The 23,704-nt window shown below is 39.8% G+C and overlaps 1 protein-coding gene across 4 annotated transcripts in view; it reads right to left on the bottom strand.

Moving 5' to 3' along the window:
* Positions 1-23,704, bottom strand: part of LOC117307159 (dynein heavy chain 12, axonemal-like) — a 60,293-nt gene that overhangs the window by 5,071 nt on the left and 31,518 nt on the right. For 3 of the 4 annotated variants that reach the window (XM_033791827.1, XM_033791829.1, XM_033791830.1), the window contains 27 exons: positions 22,913-23,105; positions 21,814-21,975; positions 20,869-21,063; positions 19,683-19,816; positions 18,895-19,138; positions 17,948-18,124; positions 16,929-17,150; positions 16,365-16,578; positions 15,671-15,839; positions 15,051-15,198; positions 14,408-14,553; positions 13,289-13,503; positions 11,909-12,101; positions 11,211-11,370; positions 10,430-10,635; positions 9,757-9,897; positions 8,891-8,911; positions 7,313-7,471; positions 6,792-6,936; positions 5,954-6,178; positions 5,136-5,315; positions 4,260-4,400; positions 3,614-3,751; positions 3,035-3,268; positions 2,016-2,201; positions 1,371-1,474; positions 281-392 (listed from right to left, as the gene is read on the bottom strand). In XM_033791827.1, coding sequence (XP_033647718.1) covers positions 281-392; positions 1,371-1,474; positions 2,016-2,201; positions 3,035-3,268; positions 3,614-3,751; positions 4,260-4,400; positions 5,136-5,315; positions 5,954-6,178; positions 6,792-6,936; positions 7,313-7,471; positions 8,891-8,911; positions 9,757-9,897; positions 10,430-10,635; positions 11,211-11,370; positions 11,909-12,101; positions 13,289-13,503; positions 14,408-14,553; positions 15,051-15,198; positions 15,671-15,839; positions 16,365-16,578; positions 16,929-17,150; positions 17,948-18,124; positions 18,895-19,138; positions 19,683-19,816; positions 20,869-21,063; positions 21,814-21,975; positions 22,913-23,105 — 4,564 coding nt within the window. The remainder of the gene's footprint in view (positions 1-280; positions 393-1,370; positions 1,475-2,015; positions 2,202-3,034; positions 3,269-3,613; positions 3,752-4,259; positions 4,401-5,135; positions 5,316-5,953; positions 6,179-6,791; positions 6,937-7,312; positions 7,472-8,890; positions 8,912-9,756; positions 9,898-10,429; positions 10,636-11,210; positions 11,371-11,908; positions 12,102-13,288; positions 13,504-14,407; positions 14,554-15,050; positions 15,199-15,670; positions 15,840-16,364; positions 16,579-16,928; positions 17,151-17,947; positions 18,125-18,894; positions 19,139-19,682; positions 19,817-20,868; positions 21,064-21,813; positions 21,976-22,912; positions 23,106-23,704) is intronic. The other variant, XM_033791828.1, reaches the window with a different exon arrangement.

Genomic DNA, 23,704 nt, shown 5'->3' with positions numbered 1-23,704 from the left:
TAACGGTTGATTTTGTGCTTTTTTTGTGTGATTTGTGTAACTTGTGTGATTTATTTTCTTCTCATAACGCTGCTAACTGTAAGCACACTAAAAAGCATGCTAAACTTCCGGTGCTAATTTTGTTTACTAACCCGTGAAATGCACTTAAGCAAATGTTTCTGCTATAGCTAGCATGAAAATTTGCTTACCGTTAAGCAGCTCTATGAACTTTAACCCTGTATCATAGGTACGTTGGCCTAGAGAGTAAGAGCTACTAGCAATGTGATTCTGAGATATCTACCTTTCCAATGAGGAGGTTGCTAGCCACGGCTTCAAGCTCTGAAGACATGACCACCAGACCCTTGATGGCCTTCTGGAGATTCTGAAGACTGCTGCGAATCGCCTTTCCCAAACTGTTAGGACATGGATGAAAGAAATGATGAAAGCAGGAAAATCACGATGGATGATAATTTTTATTTGTGTTTACTCCCAAGCTTTATTATGTACTTCTTAGGACTCTAAGTATTCTTGTAGGAAATTTTTTAGCTGCTTTTGTATTGTGTTGTATTGTCTCCGTCATTATACGTCCATGTTACCATAACTTGGTTGTACTAAGTGTTTATTTGTCCATTGGGTTAGGAAACAAAAGCACCTTGCTTTTTTACCTTATACCTTAAGGACAGTGGACACTATTGGTAATTGTCAAAGACTGGTCTTCACAGTTGGTGTATCTCAACATATGCATAAAATAACAAACCTGTGAAAATTTGAGCTCAATCGGTCGTCGAATTTGCGAGATAATAATGAAAGAAGAAAAACCCTTGTCACACGAAGTTGTGTGCTTTCTGATGCTTAATTTCGAGACCTCAAATTCTAAACTTGAGGTCTCAAAATCAAATTCGTGGAAAATTACTTCTTTCTCGAAAACTACGTCACTTCAGAGGGAGCTGTTTCTCACAATGTTTTATACCATCAACCTCTCCCCATTACTCGTAATCAAGTAAGGTTTTTATGATGATAATTATTTTGAGTAATTACCAATAGTGTCCACTGCCTTTAATGTTGTCATTAATTTGCTGCAATGTTGTCATGATTTGCTGCTTTTTTATTGAATCATTGTGAACTTAATATTAATTTTCGAAGTTGGACCTAACTGTGCATTATTGTATTGAACGACAGCATTGAAATAAATGGTACTGAATGATTGAAAATGAATGTCTAATTTATTTTATAGTATGTATCCAGGGCCCCAAGGTAGAACAGTTCATTGACAACTGATGGGCTACGCTGGTTAAATAAAACAAAAAATAACTAATCAATAAATAAATAATTAACATTGAGTACGATAGTTCCTCTCAGAATGATTAGGATGCAGCAGACAGTGAACTCACTTATTAAAGCGTTCCATCTCTTGAACCAGAACAGTGTTCATACTTTCGTTATAAATCACCGGGAACTTCTTCAAGGCTTCCTCCAGATCGTAGTCTTTGGGCAACTAAAACAAAAACAACAAAAGCCAAAGGCTAATTAGAAATTGGGTAAGACGAAAGAGGGGGATGATTAGTTTATGTCATGTTTATGTTTGATCACACAAAACATGAACACTATCTGCGACTATTTAGTCAACTCTATCTACCAATTCCTATTTTGTTTTCGTTTATTTAGATGATCTTGGCGTCAAGGGAACTTGGCAAACTCCCATAAGGGGTTATAAACACCAAGCTGTTTAGTACCATTAATTATCCAGGGATACAGCAAGGGCTTCAATGCAAAGCAATAAAAAGAAAGCTAGATCAAAGAAAGAGCCAGAATAAAACATCCCCTTTCTCAGGCAACTCACTGCTGTAATCCCCATGTAGTTCCTTTTCCAATCAGTGGAGTTAATTGGATCATGCACAAACCAGTAGGGCTGCTGGCTGCCCCAGGCAGATTAACTGCTCATCCATTAACACACCAACTCAATGAAAAGGATGTATACTTTCCAAGCTTTTGTAGCAAAACTTGGACATTACTTTCAGAAATTTAAAAACACAGACCTTGGAGAGGATGTCCTGTGCAATCTCAAAGAGGACATCGTCGGTCTTTCCTCCTCCAGCGCTAACCCTGCCTCCTTGAGTCAGTAAGATGGAATCAAAGATCTGCTTGGTTTCTTGCAGTGACTTGGAGATGTCCACGTTGTCATGCATGCCGAAGATCTCAGGTTCCTGTACTGTGGGCATGCTCTGTGAACAAAATGCAACAGGAAATTAATAAATACACATCAGGGACAGCTTGTTGCTGTACAGCGCTTTGAAACAGTGTTGTACAGCGCTTTGAAACAGTGTTAAAGCGCTTTATAAATGCATTTAAGTTAAGTTAAGTTAAGCTTATCCATTCTGACTGGCCGAGAAGAGATCACATGACAATGTTTAAATGTGCGATATAATGAGAAGTGCTTAACCCTTTTAGACCATTCATTTCTGCATAATTATCACAAAACGCACAGACAATACTAATATTTTTTGTTTCTTTTATCAAATTTTGTCAGTAAAAATGTTAACAAACATAACATGAAACAGAAAATTTAGCTTTTGGGATACTATGTTAACATACAATAAAAAACCATAATATTTGAACATGACCTTCATTTTAACCTCTTTATGTGAATTAAATTAGGTCAAACCTTGCGGCCATTATAGGTATTTTGGTACTAGCCACTTGTGGCCGCTATGTCTTGGCCTAGCGATTAAGAGCATCGGATTCAAGCTCTGGTGTTGGATCAGCAGAGAGTGGGTTCGAGTCCCAGTCGTGACACCTGTGTCCTTAAGCAAGACACTTAACCATGATTGCTTCGTTAAGTTGGGGAGGTAGTGCGTTCGGCTCTACCAGCCAGGCTCCTGATTGATGATACCCAAGCCTACATCCGTATAAACTGTCAAGAGGGTAACCCTATTTCAGCCCTGGTTCAGGGAAAAATAGAGTGTAGCCCACACCTTGAAGTAGCCTTCAGGCCTCGTGAACCTTCGACTTACATAAAACAAATTTGTAAAAAAATTCCCATCCTATATTCCCCTACCTTAATAAACTCCAAGTATTCCTCATAGGTTCCCTGGGGAGGCGGGTAGTAGTTCCCGCTGGGTGAGAACTTATGCTTGGGGTCATGGACAACCTTGGGCAAGATGAAATCCGCAAGAATGGTCAGGAGACAGCGTCTGTCACGGTCGTCTGTCACGCGGCCGCCGTAGTTACACTCCCCGGTCAGGTAGGTGATGGCGTCATACTGGACATCATCGTAGTCATTGACGAACATCTGAGGGGTGACAAAAGTCACAAAGTTATTTTAAATGTTTGTGCAAATTCACCCGATACAAGGCTATGGCTGAGCGGTATAGAGCATCAAACTCAAGTTCTGGTGGTTAAGTCATCGGGTCTGGGTTCAAATCCTGATCATGATACTTGCATCCTTGAGCAAGAGGCTTTACCTTAACTGCTTCTGTTCACCCAGGGGTATAAATGGGTACCTGCTAGGGGTAGAGGTTGATAATGTGTTTGAAAAAGCCTTCTACATCTCAGCAAAGGGAAGGGTGGATTGGTGAGAACAAGAAGAAATCCAAGCACCAAAAGATTATGCTAGAGGTATAAGAGAACTGCTTACCTGTAACTGCCTGATACTAATGCGGAGATCGGACTCGTTGAAACCATACGGGATATTCCAGCCCAACGGACCAAACTTTCTCCTTTCTTGGACCAGAGCATGGAAGAAACACATCCCAAACAGAAGCTTCTCCCACGCCTGAATGATACACAAACAATGTAAACCCACGTGAGTATTTTGACAGAGTGGGCTTGGCTCAAAGGTATTATATACAGGATTGTTAAGGATCCAAAACGTTATTGTTTAATTTTAGTCTAAAAGCTACTCATTGTGAACTTCATTCTAGAAACATTTTTTTCAGTGAAAAATTTCCCGTTAAACTGAAGTGGAATTACCTAGTACATACTAAAACTGTGCAGTGTTTTTCACACTCGGTGTTCAAGTGTCTGATCTAATTAATAAACCACAACGGAAACTACAAATAAAATAATTTGGGATTGTACAAAGAAAAATTGACAAAGAGTATTGGGGTTCTTTATCTCAAGTTGGAAAAGTGCTCATACATTTCTATAGGTTGCAGGTTCTAGTTTATTTGTTCAACCCAAAATTAATAGCATATTTTCATAAAAAAAGTTAGCTTTGGGTCAGAATTTCTTAATCAAAAGAAGATAAAAGAGAACAGAACTGTGTAGAGAGGTCTACTCACAGTCTCCTTGCCTGGGCAAGATGCATAGAATTCCTCATCGCTGATCGGATCACTGATGTAAGATTGTAACATGTTCATCCTTAGACCGGTTGGAGGCTCGTTGGTCATCTTCACACCGTTCTGGAGTACGGTCACCGGAAACTATCAGAAAAAGAGAGAAGAAAATATATTCATGAGAGAAAAGGGTTTGGCAAATTTTACAAGATGCACAGAAAAAAACAATGATGAACAATGAAGACAGAGACAAGGGTCAAGGGTAGAAAGAGGGGGTTGATTTGCCCAGGAGAGGTTTGACAACACAAAAGACAAAATCAAAGGTGGGAAGAGGGGGGGGGGAAACTTTAGTTATACATCCCCTTTTATATCCCCTTGTGCGAGTTAGTGAGATGAGTTCCCTCGATAGGAAGGTCATCTAAACAAACGAAACAAACAAACTCTCTGGATATACAGCTTTGGTCTGGAGGTACCTTTTCCACAGTTTAAATATACAAAATAAATACAAAGATGAAATGGTACAGCAGTTGTTGATGATACCAAGAAGAAGGTTAAAGACACTGGACACTTTTGGTAATTGTCAAACACCAGTCTTCTTTTGGTGTATCTCAACATATGCATAAAATAAATAACCTGTGCAAATTTGAGCTTAATCAAAATCTAATTCTACCCAAATCTAATTCTGAGGTCTCAAAATCAAATTTGTAGTAAAATTACTTCTTTCTCAAAAACAACAGTACTTCATCAGAGGGAGCTGTTTCTCACAACGCTTTATACTATCAACAGCTATCCATTGCTTATTACCCAGTAAGTTTTTATGCTAATAATTTTTTTGAGTAATTACCAATAGTATCCACTGCCTTTAACCTATTTAATACACACCTTGTCTGATGGGTAGCTGGTCAGCCAGAGTCTAAAATCACCAACCACCGTCTCCGGAGTGAACTCCTCGCAGAGTTTCTCCAGTGCAGTCATCCAAGAGACCGCTAAGTGACAGTTCTGAAGCACTACCCAGGTGCCCTCCTGCCTGGCTGCCTCTATCAGCTTGGATGCTACAGGACCCTGTTGAACGTGTCACATCGAACAATCATTAATTTCATTCAGGTTAGGATTTGAAACTTTGCATGGTGAAGATACAACCAAGTGAGTTTTGGGAGACACCATGTAAAAAGTATCTCTTTTGAGCTCCTGAAAATCAGAGCACACTCATTAAATGTGACATGTTCTTGAGAACCACCACAACTCATATAAGAGCGATTTTTTTAACTCACGTAAATTTAATTAACGATTAAATATTTCTTTTGAGTTTTAAAATTAATGTATTTAAAGAAAAAAAGTAGGTTATTTTGTTTTACAAAGACAGCTTTTAAGTAATGCAGTGTTTGTTCCTGTCAGAATGAGAGTGGAATTTAATTTTGTTATGATAAAAAACTTCTGAGTTTTACAATGTTGTGTATAAAGAATGCTTTAAAGTAACAAATTAATGGAGATAATTCCACTTGCTTGTTCCTGTCCAAATGGCAGAGAATTTCGTTTGTTAAAGAAAAAAGAAATATCTAAAATCCCTATCAAATTTACTGTTTGTCAACATAGGGATACATAGCTTAAATGGTAGAGTAATTCGGAGGTAGCAGATTCAAATAAATTTTTCATTCTTCAACCCAAAATTATTTCAGAAAAGGAACATCTTGCCGACTTACTTGTCCCTGTCCTAGTGAGATAGCATTGAACTTCTCTCCACTGAATCCTTTGTCACCAGCAAACTTGAGGAGGGCAGCCATGGGATCAGCCCCAGGGGACAGAACGAAGATGAGAGGGGCGCAGGAGTGGGAGTCTACGAAGCTCTTAGCCAGGTCAAATGGTGGCGGCTGGACAAACTTCTGACCGAGCTTGCTGATGACAAAGTCGGTGACAAGAGGGCCGACCTGTATGAAAATATCAAACGAGTTAGCGGTTAATTAGAAAGTTGCCAAGCAAAATGTGACGCCAGCTGATAATAAGGGAATCAAAGGGAATCAAAGTGTGGTGAAGAGGATTTAAAGGCATGGCCTAATACTTGGTTAATGTCAGAGACCAGTATTCTCACTAAGTGTATTCCAACATATGCAGAGACCAACTAATCTGTGGAAATATTTTTGCTCTATAGGTCAAATAATTATTTAAAAAAACACCCTTGTTGCACAAAATGTGTGGGCTTTCAGATGCCTGAGAAAGGCTTCAGGCCTGAACTCTTTCTCAGATTCAAATATTTTAGTGAGAAATTACCCCTCTCTCAGAAACTAGGTTACTTCAGAGGGAGCCGTTTCTCACAATCTTTTATACTATCAACAGCTCTCTGTTGCTTGTTACCAAGTAAGTTGTTATACTAATATACATTTATAAAGTAATTACCCAACATGTTCAGTGCCTTTAAATAGTTTTTTTTTTAACACGGTAAGGCCTGGTTTTTAATAACTTTATCAAGACAAAGCCGTATCGGTAAAATTATCAAAAACCAAGCCTCACACACTTTCAGACAGAATGCAAATCCTATAATACCTTATCTGGCCTGAGACATCTAATAAGAATGGCCTTCTGGAAGTCTGTGAGCTTTTTGTTCCAGGGGGCGGGGAAGGTCTCCTTGTGTGGCTCCTTGCTGTTATACAGCGATCGCCACTCTTCTAAATGGTCTTGGAAGTGGTCCCTGTGGAAATGGAACAGCAAAAGAAGTACAAAATAAATCAGTTTATAGGAACGTTTGTGTAATCTTGCACTATGAAGCAGAAAGACAAGTGATCGCAGCTCGATGTGTTCTAGGGAATTTTAATGCTGCTTGCATGGCGCATGTTTCCCTCCACGCTGCAAACTAGACTGTTTTTTTTTGTATTTTTTATTTAAGAGGAATAACCATTTTTATCTTCAGCTCCCCTGATTTATTTTTCAACTTAAATGTTTTCTTCTTGTATCCTCTCTTAAATGCTTACTTCCAGTAGCCCCTTACCAAGGTTGGGTTCTAGCCTTGTTTTAGGCAAAACTTTGGCAAACAAAAGAACAGAAAAAAAAAGAGAAGAAGATCGTACCTGAAGCCTTTGAAGGCGGGTCTATCACACATTCTGCATATCTCATCCCAGCTCCTATCAGAGAGCCACGAGGAGTCTGGGTTCTCTAGTTTATTCTCCAGACCGACGCCACCGGTCAGGAAGAACATAAACTCCTCCTGGTCCATCTCCTTCTTATCCCTGTCATTACGGAAGGGGAAAGGAGATGAAAGAAACGTCTTAAAAAATGTCTTATCCCTGTCATTACCGAAGGGGAAAGGAGATGAAAGAAACGTCTTAAAAAATGTTTGAATAATTTAGTGATAGTACTCATACCAATGATGGACACAGGAAAAAAAGAACCTGGCTGACTGAAAAACTAAAAATGCAAACAGTGGATTTATAGGCAGTGGACACTATTGGTAATTACCCAAAATAATTATTGGCAAAAAACCTTTCTTAATGACGAGTTATGTGGAGAGGTTGATGGTACAAAACACTGTGAGAAACGGCTCCCTCTGAAGTGCCATAGTTTTCTTGACCCAGGGAAGCTAATCGAGCGCACCCCTTATTGCATACTGAATTATATCCCTGAACAACAAAAAAACATTGCTTGGTGCATACTTTTTTTTATTTTACGCAATACGCACAAGGCATGACGGATACGTGGAATTTAGACCTTTGGCTCCGACTCCAGCCCCAGGCTCTGTTTGATGTTTTGAAAACTCATGCAAAACGCCCTCTATTCCAAAAAAAGATGACCGAGACCGAGCCATCAGACCAGACGCCCAAGCCAGATTCTAAAAAAAAAGGCCCCTGATTGAGCCACAAAACAATCACAGAGCTTCAAGATTCTTTTGCACATATACTTGTTTGCCATTACCATACTGCGGTTTTCTCAGCAAATGTGCGAGTGACAGCGATATTTTTTCTTGGCTGTGAAATGGGTATTTGAGCTCCAGATTCAAATTCCAGTGCACCGTAGGGAGGCAATCATCTGATAGCGCCCTCATCTGACAGCGCCCTCTTCAATAAGGCTTTTTGAGGTATGGCGGACACAATGCTACAACACTGTAAAGTTGTTGTAAATTTGTGCGTATTGACCATAGATATAGAACGTATGTTATTCAGTGAAGTGCGCATTTTAGGCAATGCGGCGTTTACATGTAAACCTAATGACCACCAACATGGTGAGCGTGGCACCAGTCGCGGCGTGTGACGCGCGTGTATCTCGTCTGCCATGCTTCAAAAAGGCTTATGGCAAGGTCATGTTCACTCACTTCTAACTGTGTTTATATCGTGCTATCAAACACAGCCACATGATCTCCTCTCGACCCTTCAGAATGTCCCAGGTATTTATGAATGATTTTTTAAGGTGGCACACGGCAGTGTTAACCCACATTATTTTTCGCATGAACATGAACTGCCTTGCTAAAGGACACAATCCAAGAACGGGCCTCGAACCCATACTCTTCTGATCATCAACACAAAATAATACAGGAAAATAAATGAAATGAATGAGAAATGTGAGTATCAAAACAAAACATGTTGTTAGTTGCGTTGAAGAAAAAAATATAAAAATGCACTCAAGAAGACTACAAGAAATATGGCATAACTTACGCATGCTGTTCACCTTCCGCACTGTGGTATAGTAGAAGTGATGATGGAGATAGATATAAAGAAATAAAGCATGCACAGAAAAATGCAATTGGTGGAATTAATACACGTGCTCATGAATATCCATAGACAAAAAAATTAACATGCAAATTATTTTCACATGTATGGAGAACTAATAGTTAGGATTGGTGGGGGAAAATTAATTCAGTGGTCGAATTAACATGCAAGGTTTATATTAAGGGAACATTTTTATCATGCTTTTGAATATTCATTAGGCAGAAATGAAGGAGTGGGAGGCATGGATATGGATTGGAGGGTATGTAATGTGTGACAGGTAATGGAAATAGTTAAATAATATCATCATTAAGTGGCAACGGTGGAAGATGCCAATTTGAATATTCGTGCATATTCATAAGATGTGGGATAATATGAGGGGAGGGGTAAGGGAGTTTTATCGATGCTTAAATCAACAATAAGATTTTAACTGAATTTTAGTTTTTCACTTTAAGATAAAATCTTTCCACATTTTTTTCTTTTGCAGATGAACTTTAAAAACATACCATCTGATTCCATTCATTTTGGGATTTGAACGAAAGAAACTAAACTAAATAAACGTTATTGTTACCCAAAATTTCTGAACTTGTTGCACACACATTCATCAAAATGAAGAAGACATCGGAAAACAGTAAAACATTTCAAATTCATAAAGTTGCATCCTAAATCATTTTTTAAAAGCGTAGTTTAATATCAATATTTGGAGATGCAGGATGGATTGATATCTACACCTATGGTGCGTGCAATTTCTGGATACGTGCAACTGTCTACCTGAAGTGCATTGAACCGATATTTCAAGGAAAATTTCTACTTACATGAGGATGTTTGTGCACAGTATGAAGGAGAAGAGAAGTTTGTCCTTCTCAAAGAGCGATCGGCAGACGCTGCAGTACAGGTTATAGGTAAAGTGGTCCGAAAGGTAGCGTAGCCTCTTCTCAAGGATCTTAGACTTGTTACTGGGTGTCAGAAGCAGAGTACAGTACATGAATAGATGAGAGACTTATAAGAAATGGCATTGAGGTGAGACTAGTCATTCCACTGTACATGACGTGTCGCTGTCGCATTCCTTTAACTGATCGATTTTACCAAAGCGAGACTTTCATCTACTAAATTCACGTAATGGTGTGATTTCTCATAGTCAAGGGAAACTTACTGGGTAAATTATGTTAAGTTTTTACGTTAACAAAGAAACTTTACCCAGAATGGGATCCTTACCAGCAACCTCTGGATTAACGTGCTCAATGCTAAAGCATAAGTTTTGCCTGCTTGGCTTCTGACTGGCAACCCCCGAACAAAGATATTGACAAAATCGGGAGACTGCCAATCATAGGGCTAGATAGCTCAGTTGGTAAAACACTAGAACATTAATTTGGAAGTCACAGGTTCAAATCATGTTCAAGTTGTTTTTTTGTTTTGTTTTCTTTGTTCCCCGATTGATTAAAATTTCATGATTTATCTGAGGGTGACTAAACCAAAGTGCTGACTTACCTGTCATGGATGGAGTTAATGTAGAGATTGACAAACCACGTGAGGGAGTATTGGTACATGGGGTCAATGTTAGGGAGGTCTGCAATGCTAAAGAACAAGACGCTGGAATGTTTAGCGATCGGCCGGTAGCCGGCACGGGACTCGTTCAGTTTCTTCTCTGTCTCCTCGGCGATCTTCTGCTTCTTAGAGATCTCATCAGAGAGGACCTGACAGAAAGGAAAGTGCGGAGAGGGCTTTAAAATAGTAGAAGAAAAGGTTGTACGTGTACATCTACATTTATTTTCTTAAACCTGTTAAATGGAACTTGTGCCATCCGGTTAACCGTTTCTACTGTTTCGAAAATTATAACCCACTTTCCATGAATGACCAATATTTAAAAAAAGAACACTCTAGTCTTCATGACCACAAAAACACTAACCGCAGGTGTGGCAGCAAATAAACCAACATAATTTCCTACAAATAAGACGTGACTTTCAAAGACCTAAAAAGTCACCATGTCTTATATCCGATGTGCCTTATCTGATATTAATTGAGTTTTATGTGATTATCACCATGTGAAATCTTCTATTTATACAGTAATAATACCTTTATTTCGTCTAGGGTAATTCTACTTTTTCTTAAAATAAAATTTTCCTTAAAATTTACAAAATGTAAGGAAGAAACGATGTCACTGGCCATGCTGCTACCCACGATAATTACACCAGCGCGAACCAGCTACAATCAGTGCTGCACACAGTACACTGCTAAAGCGCGCACACCACTGAAGTTTGTGGGAACTTACCTTAGAGGAGTCAAGGATGCGGATGGCCGACTCATCCTCAAGGATGTTACCCTCTGAAGATGACAGCGTCTCAAGGATCTTGTCCTCAATCTCCTTAAGTTGTCTCTTATTGGCCGCACTCTGGAGGACCATGGCCTGTCGCTCTTCTTCAAGCTCTGGCCTGTAATCAGGAGAGAGAAAAAAGTTCATAATAGTCGTCTTTCCACAAAAAATTCTATACAATAAAAAAAAGGAAAAACACAACTAACTATAGTACCTTTAAATTATGAAGTCTTTAATTTAATTAACGTATTGATAAAACCCCAAAATATACTTTTTTTCTAGAAAACTGTTTAGTTTATTTATCTTAAAAATACTTCTTAATTCACTTCACTCTAGATTCTAAAGGTTTAACAATAATGAGCAATGAGATGACAATGAACAAAAAGTTATTATCAGTTATACTTATCATGTAAAACTAGTCCTGCATATGTGCATGTACTAACAGATTTTACAGTGAGTATCAGCATGTATTCATTGCATTTAAACTCGTAATTTAGAGCCACACATAAGCTTGCATGCCACACAAATGTTTAAACACTTCACCGTATTCATGTTAATATTGCATTTTAAAACAAGGCCATGTGACCTCCACTCAACCAATCAGAATGGATATAAACTGTCCTGGGTGTTTATGAATTAGAAATAATAATAGTTACCTTTCTTTAGCGACCACTATTCCCAAGAGCTGATCCTCCAGGCCGTCCGGTGTGATCATAAAGTTAAGAAGAGACACCTTAGTGGCGACCTCCGGCAGGTAGTGGGGATTGCGCAGCTTGGTGGTGATGTAGAAACGGAAATCTTGCGAGTACTCGATGACATTCTCACCAAGACGGATACACTCAACGCCACCTAGTGGTGAAAGGAAATCAGGTAGATGTGAACCCATGACATGTAAACTCATGTAAAACTATTATTATGTCATCAAAAAATCACAAACTAATTCGCCACCCCAAATTAAACCCCAGTTGAAACCAACGGTTCTTTTCAGAACCGCCCCAACTCATTTAGTTATTACATAGTGTTACTGCAAACCTTTCCATCTCGTATTTTCACTACGCAAAGTTTCAAATCCTACCCCAAAAAATGTTTGACAGGGAGTTTGAGGTGGCTGTGGGCGTGATCAGTGGGTCATAAACATGACTGAGATTATATACATACATACACTGGGTTTTTATATAGCCCCATTCCATTGATAGACCACAGCACTTTGGCAAACGGACATTAGCATTGCTAATAATATAACAAATGAACAAAACAGGAATTTACAGAAGGCAACTATAGACAAGATCTTTTTTAAGTGCTTTCTTGAAAATAGGCAGTGAAATTAGAGCAGCTAATTGGAGGTAAAGGTAAAAGTAAAGGTAGCAGATTAATAACCCAATTTTATACAGCGCTTTTCACACCCGGAGGGCGTCCCAAAGCACTTCACATTATTACCCCTGGTCACTGGGCCTTAAATCACTCCTTAAACCATCTCAGCTCCCTGGTGGGGAGTATGCAGCCTGTGCAACATTAATATGCGCTACTCGGCTAAATCAATCACAAGAACCGTCTCTGCCCTCACAGGTCCCCATTTACCCCTGGGTGGAGAGAAGCAATCATAGTTAAGTGTTTTGATCAGGGACTCAAGTGTCACGACCGGGATTCGAACCTACACTCTGCTGAACAGAAGCAGCTTGAGTTTAGTGCTCTTGTCCGCTCGGCCATGACACCCTAAGATTGGAGAGAGATGCTGCTGGGTTCATTTTCAGCAAGACCCCTACTTCTCTATTAGTGACCACTGCTTCCCTCCTCCTTATCCCGGGGCTTTATCATAGAGCTACTATTAGCAGAAAAATTGCTCGAAAATTATTTCTGCTAAGCAAAAAATTATCAGGATAAAATGCCTTTTTGACTTGTAACATTATTTTGGTGAGCATAATTTTGTACGGTTAGCTAGTTTTTGTGCTTAAGCCGCTCTATGAATGGAGTGCTTTTCCATCTTCCTCTTTCTCTAAACCTGAGGTCCCCCTCCCAGTCTTCAATTGTTTCCTTACCTTGTTTGAAGGTCTGCTTGAGCAGCAGAGGTTCCAGGGATGGATCCAGCTCCTCTCCGACGTTCTCCAGGAGGAGCGGGGTACCAAACTGCAGACAGTTCTCCAAGATGCGCATATAGTCGTTATCAGTCAGCTTGATCACCGACAGGTTGTTATCCTTCTCAGAGTTCTTGACCCACTTATTGGCTTGACCCTGGGGGTCGATCATCAATGGCCTGCGGGATGGAGGATACAATTGGACGGCAGGTCAATATGAATGAAAAGTTTTTCCAGAAGATGACCAGAGCATACTGACCTAAACGTTAAGTTCCAAAATCACTGGTTCTTATTGGAACCACCACTACTTCAAAAGAGATTCATGTACATGGTGTCAATGCAACCTCACTTGACTGTACTTTTGTCGTTTAATATGTTCCACACCCTTAATATGTTCCATCACTTAAGGAACTTCATTGGCTACCAATTAGAGAACGAATCCATTTTAAGATTGCTCTTCTCATTTTTAAATGCTTTAACAAAACTACACCTCATTTTATTACCACTTTACTGGCACATTACACTCCTCCACGATTTCTTCGGTCCTAACTTAACATCACTCCCTTGAATGTTTCCCGAGCAAACAAAATTCTAAGTCAAAAGGCTTTTAGTGTGGCTGGGCCAATAATTTGGAACAATCTCCCAACTGCCATTAGGGAATCTACTACTCTTTCTGCTTTTCGTAAAGTCCTTAAGACTCACCTTTTTCCTAGTTAATTTCTTTTTAAAGCGCTATGATCTAGATGGAATTGCGCCTTATAAATTTTAATTGTTATGTTATGTTATGTTACTTGCAAAATGCAAAGGTTTAAATTCTGTGGTGTTGTGGTCGAGCGGTTAAGAGCACCGGGCTTAAGCTCTGGCTCAAAATCATGCTTACCAGAAGTAGGTTACCAGCCCAATGCCATATAGTTTGTTGTGACTGGTACCCACTCATTTTTAGGTTAGCACACATATTTGCCAAGCAGTTTTTTTTCAGCAGATCAATATGAAACACAAATGTATGCTTACAAGTCTATTCTCTGACCTAACAGCTATAAGAAATTGGTTCCAGGACACCAGATTTTTCTAAGAATATCTCACCATCTTCTGGAGTTATCAACGATGACACCATTGTCAACTGAGAAGCTGTCTGTGGGTAGACCAGCGATGTTCCACGCCCTGATCTTGATTGGTTCTCCTAGGGTCTTGCTCAACGAGAACTCATCCGAACAAGGAATCTTCTTGGCCTGTGGGTACAGTCAACATCTGGTTATAATACTGAGAAGCTAGCTTACTGAACTTGATACAGACATATAATTGATGTTGTTCAATGTGTCATATAAAAGAGGAAGGGGCAAAGTCACAGTGCCTTGACCGTGTGGTGTTTTGGGGCTTTTGCTATTACTACTGCTGCATTCAAGAAACACAGTCAGTTAAATAACAGTTACTGCTGTAGTAAGAAGTGTTCTAGAAAGCAAGGGGCAGACTAATAAGGCCTTGATCATGGGGTGTTTTGGAGCTGTTGTGTTTGCTACTGCTGCATTAACAGCGATAAAATTGAAAAAAAAACAGCCAGTGTTGTGGTAAAAATTGTACTAGAAAGCAAGGGGCAAACTCAAAGTGCTTAGATCTTGGGGTGTTTAACGACTCTTCCTATTATTACTGCCATTAAACATAGACACAGTTGGAAAACAGTCAGTATTATATAGTAAAAAAGTGTAATGGATAAAAGAGGCAAACTCACAGTGCATAGCTTGGTCCACTCGCTGGTACACCTGAACCTGAACGCCGATGTAAAGGCACCGAGGTACGCAATCACACCAGATGAGATGAGCACATCACCCATCAAATTATCGTAGATGTTCTGAAGCTGGGCTGCAGCGGTGGTCCATCTATCATCAAGATTATAATCATTTAATTGAATATGGTTTCTTATCTAGCGCTCATATCTGTCAGTCAGTGACGCTCAATGCCCTTTAGCATTCAGTCTTTTCCTGCAATCTGAGAGCTGGTGTCCGATCGCGAATGATTCGTCCAGAGATGCAGATTGGCAACAACTTTCTTCGTATTTTTTCACACTCTGTTTGCAAGTTTGCTGGAGTATGAATTTTTGTCATCCCATTCCCCCTTGTGGATCTGATGAACAGGAACAACGCTGAACAAGATTTCTTAGACTAACAGTTGAGGCAAAAACTAAATCAAGCAATTTGACTTGCGGCAAAGCCCATTGGCTGCCTTTGTCTGCATGCCATGAGGCTGAACAAGAGTTTTTAGACCAATTCCTGAGGCAAAAAAAAACATCCGAATCAAGCAAACTGAGCTTCGGCTTATATTGACACATTTTGATTAATTTTAACCCCTGACCTGTCCTTCTCTCCACCCAGTCCTCCAATCAGCTTCTCGGCCCTGACCAGCTTCTTGGCACACAGGTCCACCTGTTGTTCTAGCTGCTCCTTCTTGTCCGTCATATCCTTGAAAGACTGCTTGAGGTTGGCTAGACGCTCCTCAACGGCACGTAGCTCAGATCTCTTGGCTGTTGGTAAGACACCAAATTAGACCACGGTTTAAGACAAACCACTTACATACAGTCTCAGCTGACACTCTTTTCAAATTCTTCTCAACAGGGCCTGATTTCATAGAGATGCTTCAGCAGAAAATATTACTAAACAATTTTGCAAAGCAGAAGAGAGCAGGATAACAGTCACAAATTGTACTAGTGAAAGGGTAGTTTGGCTGGAACCCTTATTGGTAAACGTAACTTTCTAATGCTTGATTTTTGTGCTTACGCAGTTTTGATCCTGGTTGTATTAGGCGTAAGACCAAAATGAATAAATTAAAGTATCTTTAACACACAACATACCAAACCCACGACTTTACCTCCCGTCTGAAAGACAAATCAATAACGGTCAAGTGTCTTGGTTACAGACACAAGTGTCAAGATCGAGACTCAAATCAACACTCTGATCACAAACACCAGAAACTGAGTCCAGTGCACTTTTAAGACCGCTCGGCCATGACACGCCAACAAATCCCTTTCACTCCAACCAAGCCAACTTACCATTTAGGAGAGCCATCGTCTGGCTCAGGTCGTCCTCTGCCTCTTTGAGTTTCTCCTTCTTAGGAGCCACCACCTTGGCCACTCTGTCGTACACCTCCATAGCCATGACCCACTTGGACAGACCCTCGGCAGCGGAAGACGCTTTGGCCACCTTGACCGGGTCAAACTCTGGGTTGGTCATGAACTCTGCACGGATCTTCTTCATGATGTGAGGCTAAACAAAATTTAAAAGGTATACACAAATGTTATTCCATTTGTTTTTCCCCATAAAGGTGATGCCTCTGCTACCTCTACTGACTAGAAAGGGCTTGGAAAACTTGTGAGACAAACTTTTAATTTAACTCACAGACAATAAAGACAGTATCGATAAGTTCACCAAATCCACTTATCTACTCTGCAACTTGGCAGGGAAAGGTTTTCCAAAACCAAAAACTAGCAGACAAATTTCTTCAGATCTAAGCACAAATAAGCACTAAAATTCCATTCAGTAAAAATAAATAAATTACAAGGTGTTATCACATCTTCAAAATCTTTCTAAGCAGACATTTTTTTAAATTTACTTACAGCAATGTTGTCTCTGTCATACGTCTTGAGTAAGTTCAAGAAGTTCATGTCACCGACGAGTTTCTTTGAGGGTCCCCAGAAGTCTAGGATCTTGCCTCCTGTGCCAGCGGGGTCGTTGATCTTCTCTGGTTTGATGTCTTTCATGATGCAGACGGCGGCCATGACCAGTTTGACGCCCGAGGGTGGATTCTTCATGGTCTTCACCACGGCGATATCGGCGGGCTGAGGGTTAAGAATTATTTGAAATTAATAGATGGAAATTTGCATCGGAGATAAAGAATATCAAGTTAGGTTTTACCCATATACAACGATGTGTGCTAGCACTGTACCCAAATTATTGAAATTGTCACATTTATTATCCATCAAATTTATTTGAAATTGTGACACAAGAAACAATCAGGCAGTCGAACTGCTTCTAGACACCGGCCTAGCTTGGTGGTTTAGTGGTAAGACATCTGCTCTAGAAATGCAAAGGTCGTGGGATCGAATCTCATCCGAGTAATTTACTTTTGGATTTTTTTTTCTTCACAGAATTCACAAAATTTCTTAGTATAAAGTGCTGAATACAAACTGTGTTAGGGTAACAAGTCTGAAGTTTCAGGTTTATGTTTAATAGTAGTGACATTAGCACACCCACAAGTTTACCAATGAGCTAGTGTGCTGTTATCCCAAATGCTTGTTTTTGTTTTTATAGGTTGTGCAGCCAAGGGTAGCCTGTTCTAAAAAGCGAACAGCTCTTAAGGAATATAAAGGTAGCAGTCAACTTCGCCAAATGCCTGTAGGTGAGGTTATGTTCATTGGTCTTGTTATGTGTCCGCTTGTTCGTCTGTTCTCTTGGATGGAGTTTGGAGGAGGTGTTAGTTAGTTCTCATTTAACATCTATAAGTTAGTTTTAAACATTGATTAAACAGTTTCAGATTTTCTTTTCACTGAGCGATTTGTAGCTTTTCTTTGAATTTTAGTTTGTAACTTATTGAATTTTGGGGGATGAAATAAAATATGAATAAAGAAAGACCAACCTTGAGCGTGTTGAGAGCAGACAGAGCGGCCTCCAGGGCAGGGATGGCTTCAGCTAGATCACTCTCACACTCGTCCTTTAAGGCCTGAGCAGACGCAGCCTGTATGTTGGCTGATGCTTCCTCCTTGCGTACATTCTCGCTGGTAGCGGCCACATCAACAGACTCCTTCTCAATAATCTACCAAATAATTAAAAACACATTTCGAAGCTATGAGTAACAAAAAAAGATTCAACAATATTTTGAGTTTTTGAGTTTTTGAATTAATTTCTCCTCTAACACCGTTTCGTGGATGAATGGTTCAGTGCATTGGACTCAAGATCAGGGCCCGGTTCCATAAAGCTGTTAAGCAGAATTTACTCCTTCAAAAATTTCTTTGCTGAGCAAAAATTGAGTGGGGTACCAGCCTCAACAATGCAGACTTACTGTAAGTTTTTTTGTGCTTACAGGCTATATGAAATTGGGCCCTGGTGTCTCAGTCATCAGGGAATGAGTTCGAGGGAGTATGGTACTAGTATGAACTTTATGATCAGTGCGATTTCAGACTGATAATAAGGAGCCCCCCAATCCTCTAAGCAGTCATTAAGGGTGTCATGGCTGAGTGGTTTAGAGCATCAAACTCAAGTTCCGGTGGTTAAGTCATCGGGGGGTGTTGGTTCGGGTTCCAGTCGTGAATTTTATGTCCTTGAGCAAGATACTGTACTATATTTGCTTCTTTTCACCCAGGGGTATAAATGGGTACCTGCGAGGGTAGAGGCTGACATTGCGTATGAAAAAAAGCCACTGGGGCATTTTGGCTGCCCTAGGTTGTTTACTCCCTAGGGAGCTGAGAAAGACTAAAGCAATGTCATTGGCCCAATGACCAGGGCACTTATGTAAAGCGCATTTAGACGGTTATACTTGCTATTGTTATTACTATTTAAAAATCATGGTGGCCCGATAAGACTTACCACCATCATCTTCTGGTTCTCATCGGCAGCGACCACCAGCTGGGGTTGAAGTTCCTTCAGCTCGATCTGCATAGAGCCCACCTGGGACTCGGCAAAGGCAAGCTTCTCAAGACCCACCACGTAGCGACGTTTCGCCTTCATTGTCTCATCTCGTTTCTTGCCGAGAAGTGTCTTGAAGGCTGAGATCAACTCTAGGTACGAGGTGGGCGTTACATAGTTATGGCGGCCCAACTCTTCCAAGAAGCTGTTTGTAGAAGACAGAAAGACAACATGCAAAAAGTGGTGCGACCAGATTTGAAATTTATTTGTGAAAGACTTAGATGCATCAAGAATAAAGGAATTAACACCCTATTGTAATCAATTGGTGTGTCCTGGCCGAGCGATCTAATTCACCGCATTCAAGTTCTCAAGTTGTCACTCAAACCCCTGAAAGGATTTAGACAGCCATTTAAGACTGATGCACTAACATCATAGTCCAATTCATAAAAGTTCTTTTAGATAAAAGAGCGGAATGTTTGAAAATCGGTAACACTTTTAAATTTTCAACTACTGTCCTCAGACTCCGTCCGTTTCATAAAGGTTCAAACTGCATGCAAAGCTCAACGGTTGTGTGTATTCGTGCATACTTACTGGTTTTACTGGTATGTATTGATAATGTTATGCATAAATAAGCACCCATATAAGGGTGCACTAACATGCATTCAAATATTGCCATGTGATCTCCTCTCTACCAATCAGAATGGATAGACTGTCTGAGTTAGAAAGACTCCATATTTCTTCCTACTTACGTGAATGAGAGGTTCCTTGCACTGGTGTGGAAATGTTTGCATATGTCCACCACCTCTTTTCGTTCATCCTCTTCCATTTCCACAGTCTCAAGGAACTTGTAGGCTACTCTCGTCAGGGCATCTTCTGGCCATGCCTTTACGAGATGAAAACAAGAAATAGTACTACAAAAAGAAGCACACTACCAACCCCCATCATCACAATGTTGCAAATGATTTTTGAGCAAACTAACTTTTAAGTGTCTCAGTGAACTTTGGTTGCCGATACGGGCAAGATTACATTTTAAAGTCAAAGATTTTCTGCAACAACTTACCAAACGTTGTCAAACAGGCCGGAGCATGAAAACAATTTAAAACTGTGTGACTTTTACTGTATCTTTCTTTATAATTTTGCTTCTAAGTCAGTATTTAGTTGACAAAAACCATGACCTTACCTTTAATTAACAGACCATTATCAGATAACATTACATAAATTATCTGGAACTTTGTTTCTTGATCAGTGCTACACTTAAATTTTCACAGCATAATCACTGGAGTTCACACACACTTAAAATCTCTATGTTCTCAGAACCATCCAGGTCTCATGAATATAACAAAACAAGAAGTTGATGGGAAGCCTTTTAACAAATTATGAGTTGTCATTATAGAACAAGTGGATCCTTCAACCCTCCCCTCTTCTAATTGTCAGCTCCTTAGTACAGAATTAAAGGCAGTCGACACCATTGGTAATTATTCAAAATAGTTAGCATAAAACCTGACTTGGTAACGAGCAATGGAGAGCTGTTGATATTATAAAACAGTGAGAGAATGAGCTCCCTCTCAAGTAACAGTCATTTTCCACAAAATTGATTTTCAAAATCAAGCATCTGAAAGCACACAACTTTGTGTGACTAGGTAGTTTTTCCTTTCAAAGTTATCTCGCGACTTCGATGACCAATTGAGCTCAAATTTTCACAGTTTTATTATTTTGTGCATATGTTGAGATACACCAAGCGAAAAGACTTGGTCTTTGACAATTACCAATAGCGTCCAGTGTCTTCAATCTGAGAGGTTTTAAAAATGTTCGTCTCCGGTCAAGCTGCGATTTGAACAAATAATTTGTTAATTAAAACTATAGCGGATCCACTGTATGGAACGCCCAAGTCCAGAATTTTTTTTAAATAAATAAAAATAAATTCTGAAGATGTACCTGGAACCAATCAATGGTGCAACAGTTGATAAGAGACGGGAACTGTCTGAGACGATTGCGGAAGGCGTCACCGATAGGGGAGAATGCGATGATGATGTGAAGATTCTCCCGGCAACGGTTGACGAAGAAAGCAAAGAGAGCCAGTGGACTAAAGTCTGCGTTCTTATCTCCAGCCTGGGCTACAGGACGAACAGCCTAAAAAAAAACAAGTTCAATTGGTATTATGTCCAAACAATGTTTTTCAACCAGTTACATTTTCCCTGAAGATGTAGGTTTTCATCAAGTTACAAAACTGTCCTTTATACTCAATTCAATTTACATTTATTTCCACAAAACATTTCCACAATATTATAGAACTACATTGTAATATATACATATAAAAGACAGAAAAAGAATAAACTGGCGGGAAGCGCGTGGAGGCAAGGCCCAAAATAAGCCAGGTAGCTTGTAGCGGCTTGCCTTTACATAACAAAATACATAAACTAAGGGTACATGCTTAGGACAATACAAAGATGAAACAGACAGACAGACAAACAGACGAACATACAAACAAACTACTGGAGAAAATGACAATGACAAAGTAAGCAAAAACTGAATTTATTATTCATTAAGCACCGGCCAAAAGACAATTTTAAATTGTCTTTCAATAAAAATAAACTTGCAGCCAGAAACACAAGAGCAAAGCGACTTTTTCTTTGTTTGGATTCTTAAAGGGAAGGTGTACGTTTGGTAATCACTCCTAAAATTAATGGCAATAACAACTTTTGGTTCGAAGTACAGCAGCTTTAAATAGTATAAAGCAATTTGAGAAACATTTCATTTAATAGAAATGTGGTTATGTAAAACGATACCAGTTCCGAAAATTTCACCCCTGTTGGTCTGTTTTGGCCTGTTTCTCCTGACTGATATTTCCGACTTATTTAGCTTGATCGTATCACAACTTACCTCCATAATTTCTTGTTTCTCATCGACGGCATACAAATTGGGCACTTCTCCAGTATTGAGGAGATTGTCAATGTCTTCCAGGAAGGATTCTTCCTTGATCTGAGTGTCTGTTATCAGGAAGACAGTCGTCTTGCCGAATGCTCCTGCATTCTTCATCAGAGACTGAAAATGATAATAGTAAACAATTGTTAATGGTCCGACATTTTCGACCCCAGCAGAGTCTTTCTCTTTTCAGAGTTATTATTCATAATAATAATAATAATATTGAAGTCTTCTATAGCGCACGTATCTACTAAACAAGGTACTCAAGGCGCTGAGTATATACACATTTTTTAGAGAGACAGGTTATTGCAGTGATAAATTCCGAGACTCAATTATTTAGCACCTTATAAGGGTTTACAAGGTGCTACGGCGCATACAGCAGCCACAGCCAGGAACACCGGGGCGAACCCCTTCTCTTTTCGATAAGTGCACTGGGTTCTTTTACATGCGTTACACAACACAAGGGACCACTGGCTTAACGTCCAATCCGAAGGATGAAGCAATGGTTAAGTGTCTTGCTCAAGGACACAAGTGTCACAAGTGGCTGGGGATTCGAACCCACACTCTGCTGATCAAAAACAGAGTTGGAAGAATATCACGCCTGTGTATACGGTACTGAATTTGCTTGAATTAATTTTGAAGAGAAACATTTGAAGACGTGAGTATTTTTTAATTTCTTATTATGAGTCAGATTTATGTAGAGCCTTTAGTGTTTATTCTTTGTTTGGTGACAACTGATGAGGTAGAACGGCCTTGTCCAGGTGCTGGTCACCTGTTCCTCCTTGCCACTCACTGCAGCTTGGTTGCATGTACAGTTTTGTAAATCATACATTTATTTCCTCAGTCATAGTTCTTTTTGTGCGTTGTATCTTTTATGTCTTGTGTTTCCAGTGTAAAGTGTAAAAAAAATATTGACAAAAACTGCCAAAATAGGGCTTGATAGCTCAGTTATTAGAGCGCTGGCACAGAGGTTGTTCGTTCGAATCCCACTCTTTTTTCTTTCTTCACCCCTAAATCATCAAAATAAAATACTTATAATCGCTATATCATCACTGACCTTTAGATCCTCCCGCCATTCATTCTTGCCGTAGCTCTTGGAGATCTCCGGTTGGAATAGATGGAATCCAGCCATGCTAGTCGCTAATTTAGTCAGTGACTGTCGACCGCTACCACCTACTCCGACTAACATGGCATTACCCCCGGGTTGCTTCAGGACGCGACTGATACGCGACAGATGCTCAAGTACATATCTGAAAATCAAATGAATACATATTCTCTGATTGTTAGTGATCTTTAAAGCTTTGAATGATGTGGAGCATTAATTTTATCAGAGCCCACTTTTTGTTTGCATTTTGAACCTATTGTACTGTAAACAAAAATTTGCTTTAAATAAGTCTTTCTCACAGAACAAAATGTATCTTGCTGATTTGTGTTGCCTTGGTACATCCCAAAGTCAATAGTATTTCTTAAGGATAACGCCCTTTCGTAATAATGTGGGTTGTACATGTATGATCGTTGAGTACAGAACAAATTTGTTTGCATGTAACGATAACGGCGCTTTTGGAATAAATAAAATAAATCATACATGCACATAAGACCTTGGCACTGAAAGAGTTTTTTAGCTCACACCAATTTTGCGCTTATGATCCTGATTCCCAGCTTGTCAAACTAGGGCCGAATTTCCGCGCTAGTCGTGTAAGTGTAGAACGCCTAGTAACAAGGAGTAGCACGCGCAGAAGCCAAAATTCGCCGCTAACCCGTGAAATACGCTTGCCGTAAGCACAGAATTCCCTAGTTCCGTAACCGTCGATTCTGTGCTCACGGTAAGCAGAGCCATGAAATTGGGCCC

The sequence above is a fragment of the Asterias rubens genome, chromosome 2 (assembly GCF_902459465.1).
Source record: "Asterias rubens chromosome 2, eAstRub1.3, whole genome shotgun sequence".
Lineage (NCBI taxonomy): Eukaryota > Metazoa > Echinodermata > Asteroidea > Forcipulatida > Asteriidae > Asterias > Asterias rubens.
The sequence above is the reverse complement of the archived record's forward strand: the minus strand, read 5'-3'. Positions and strand labels throughout refer to the sequence as shown.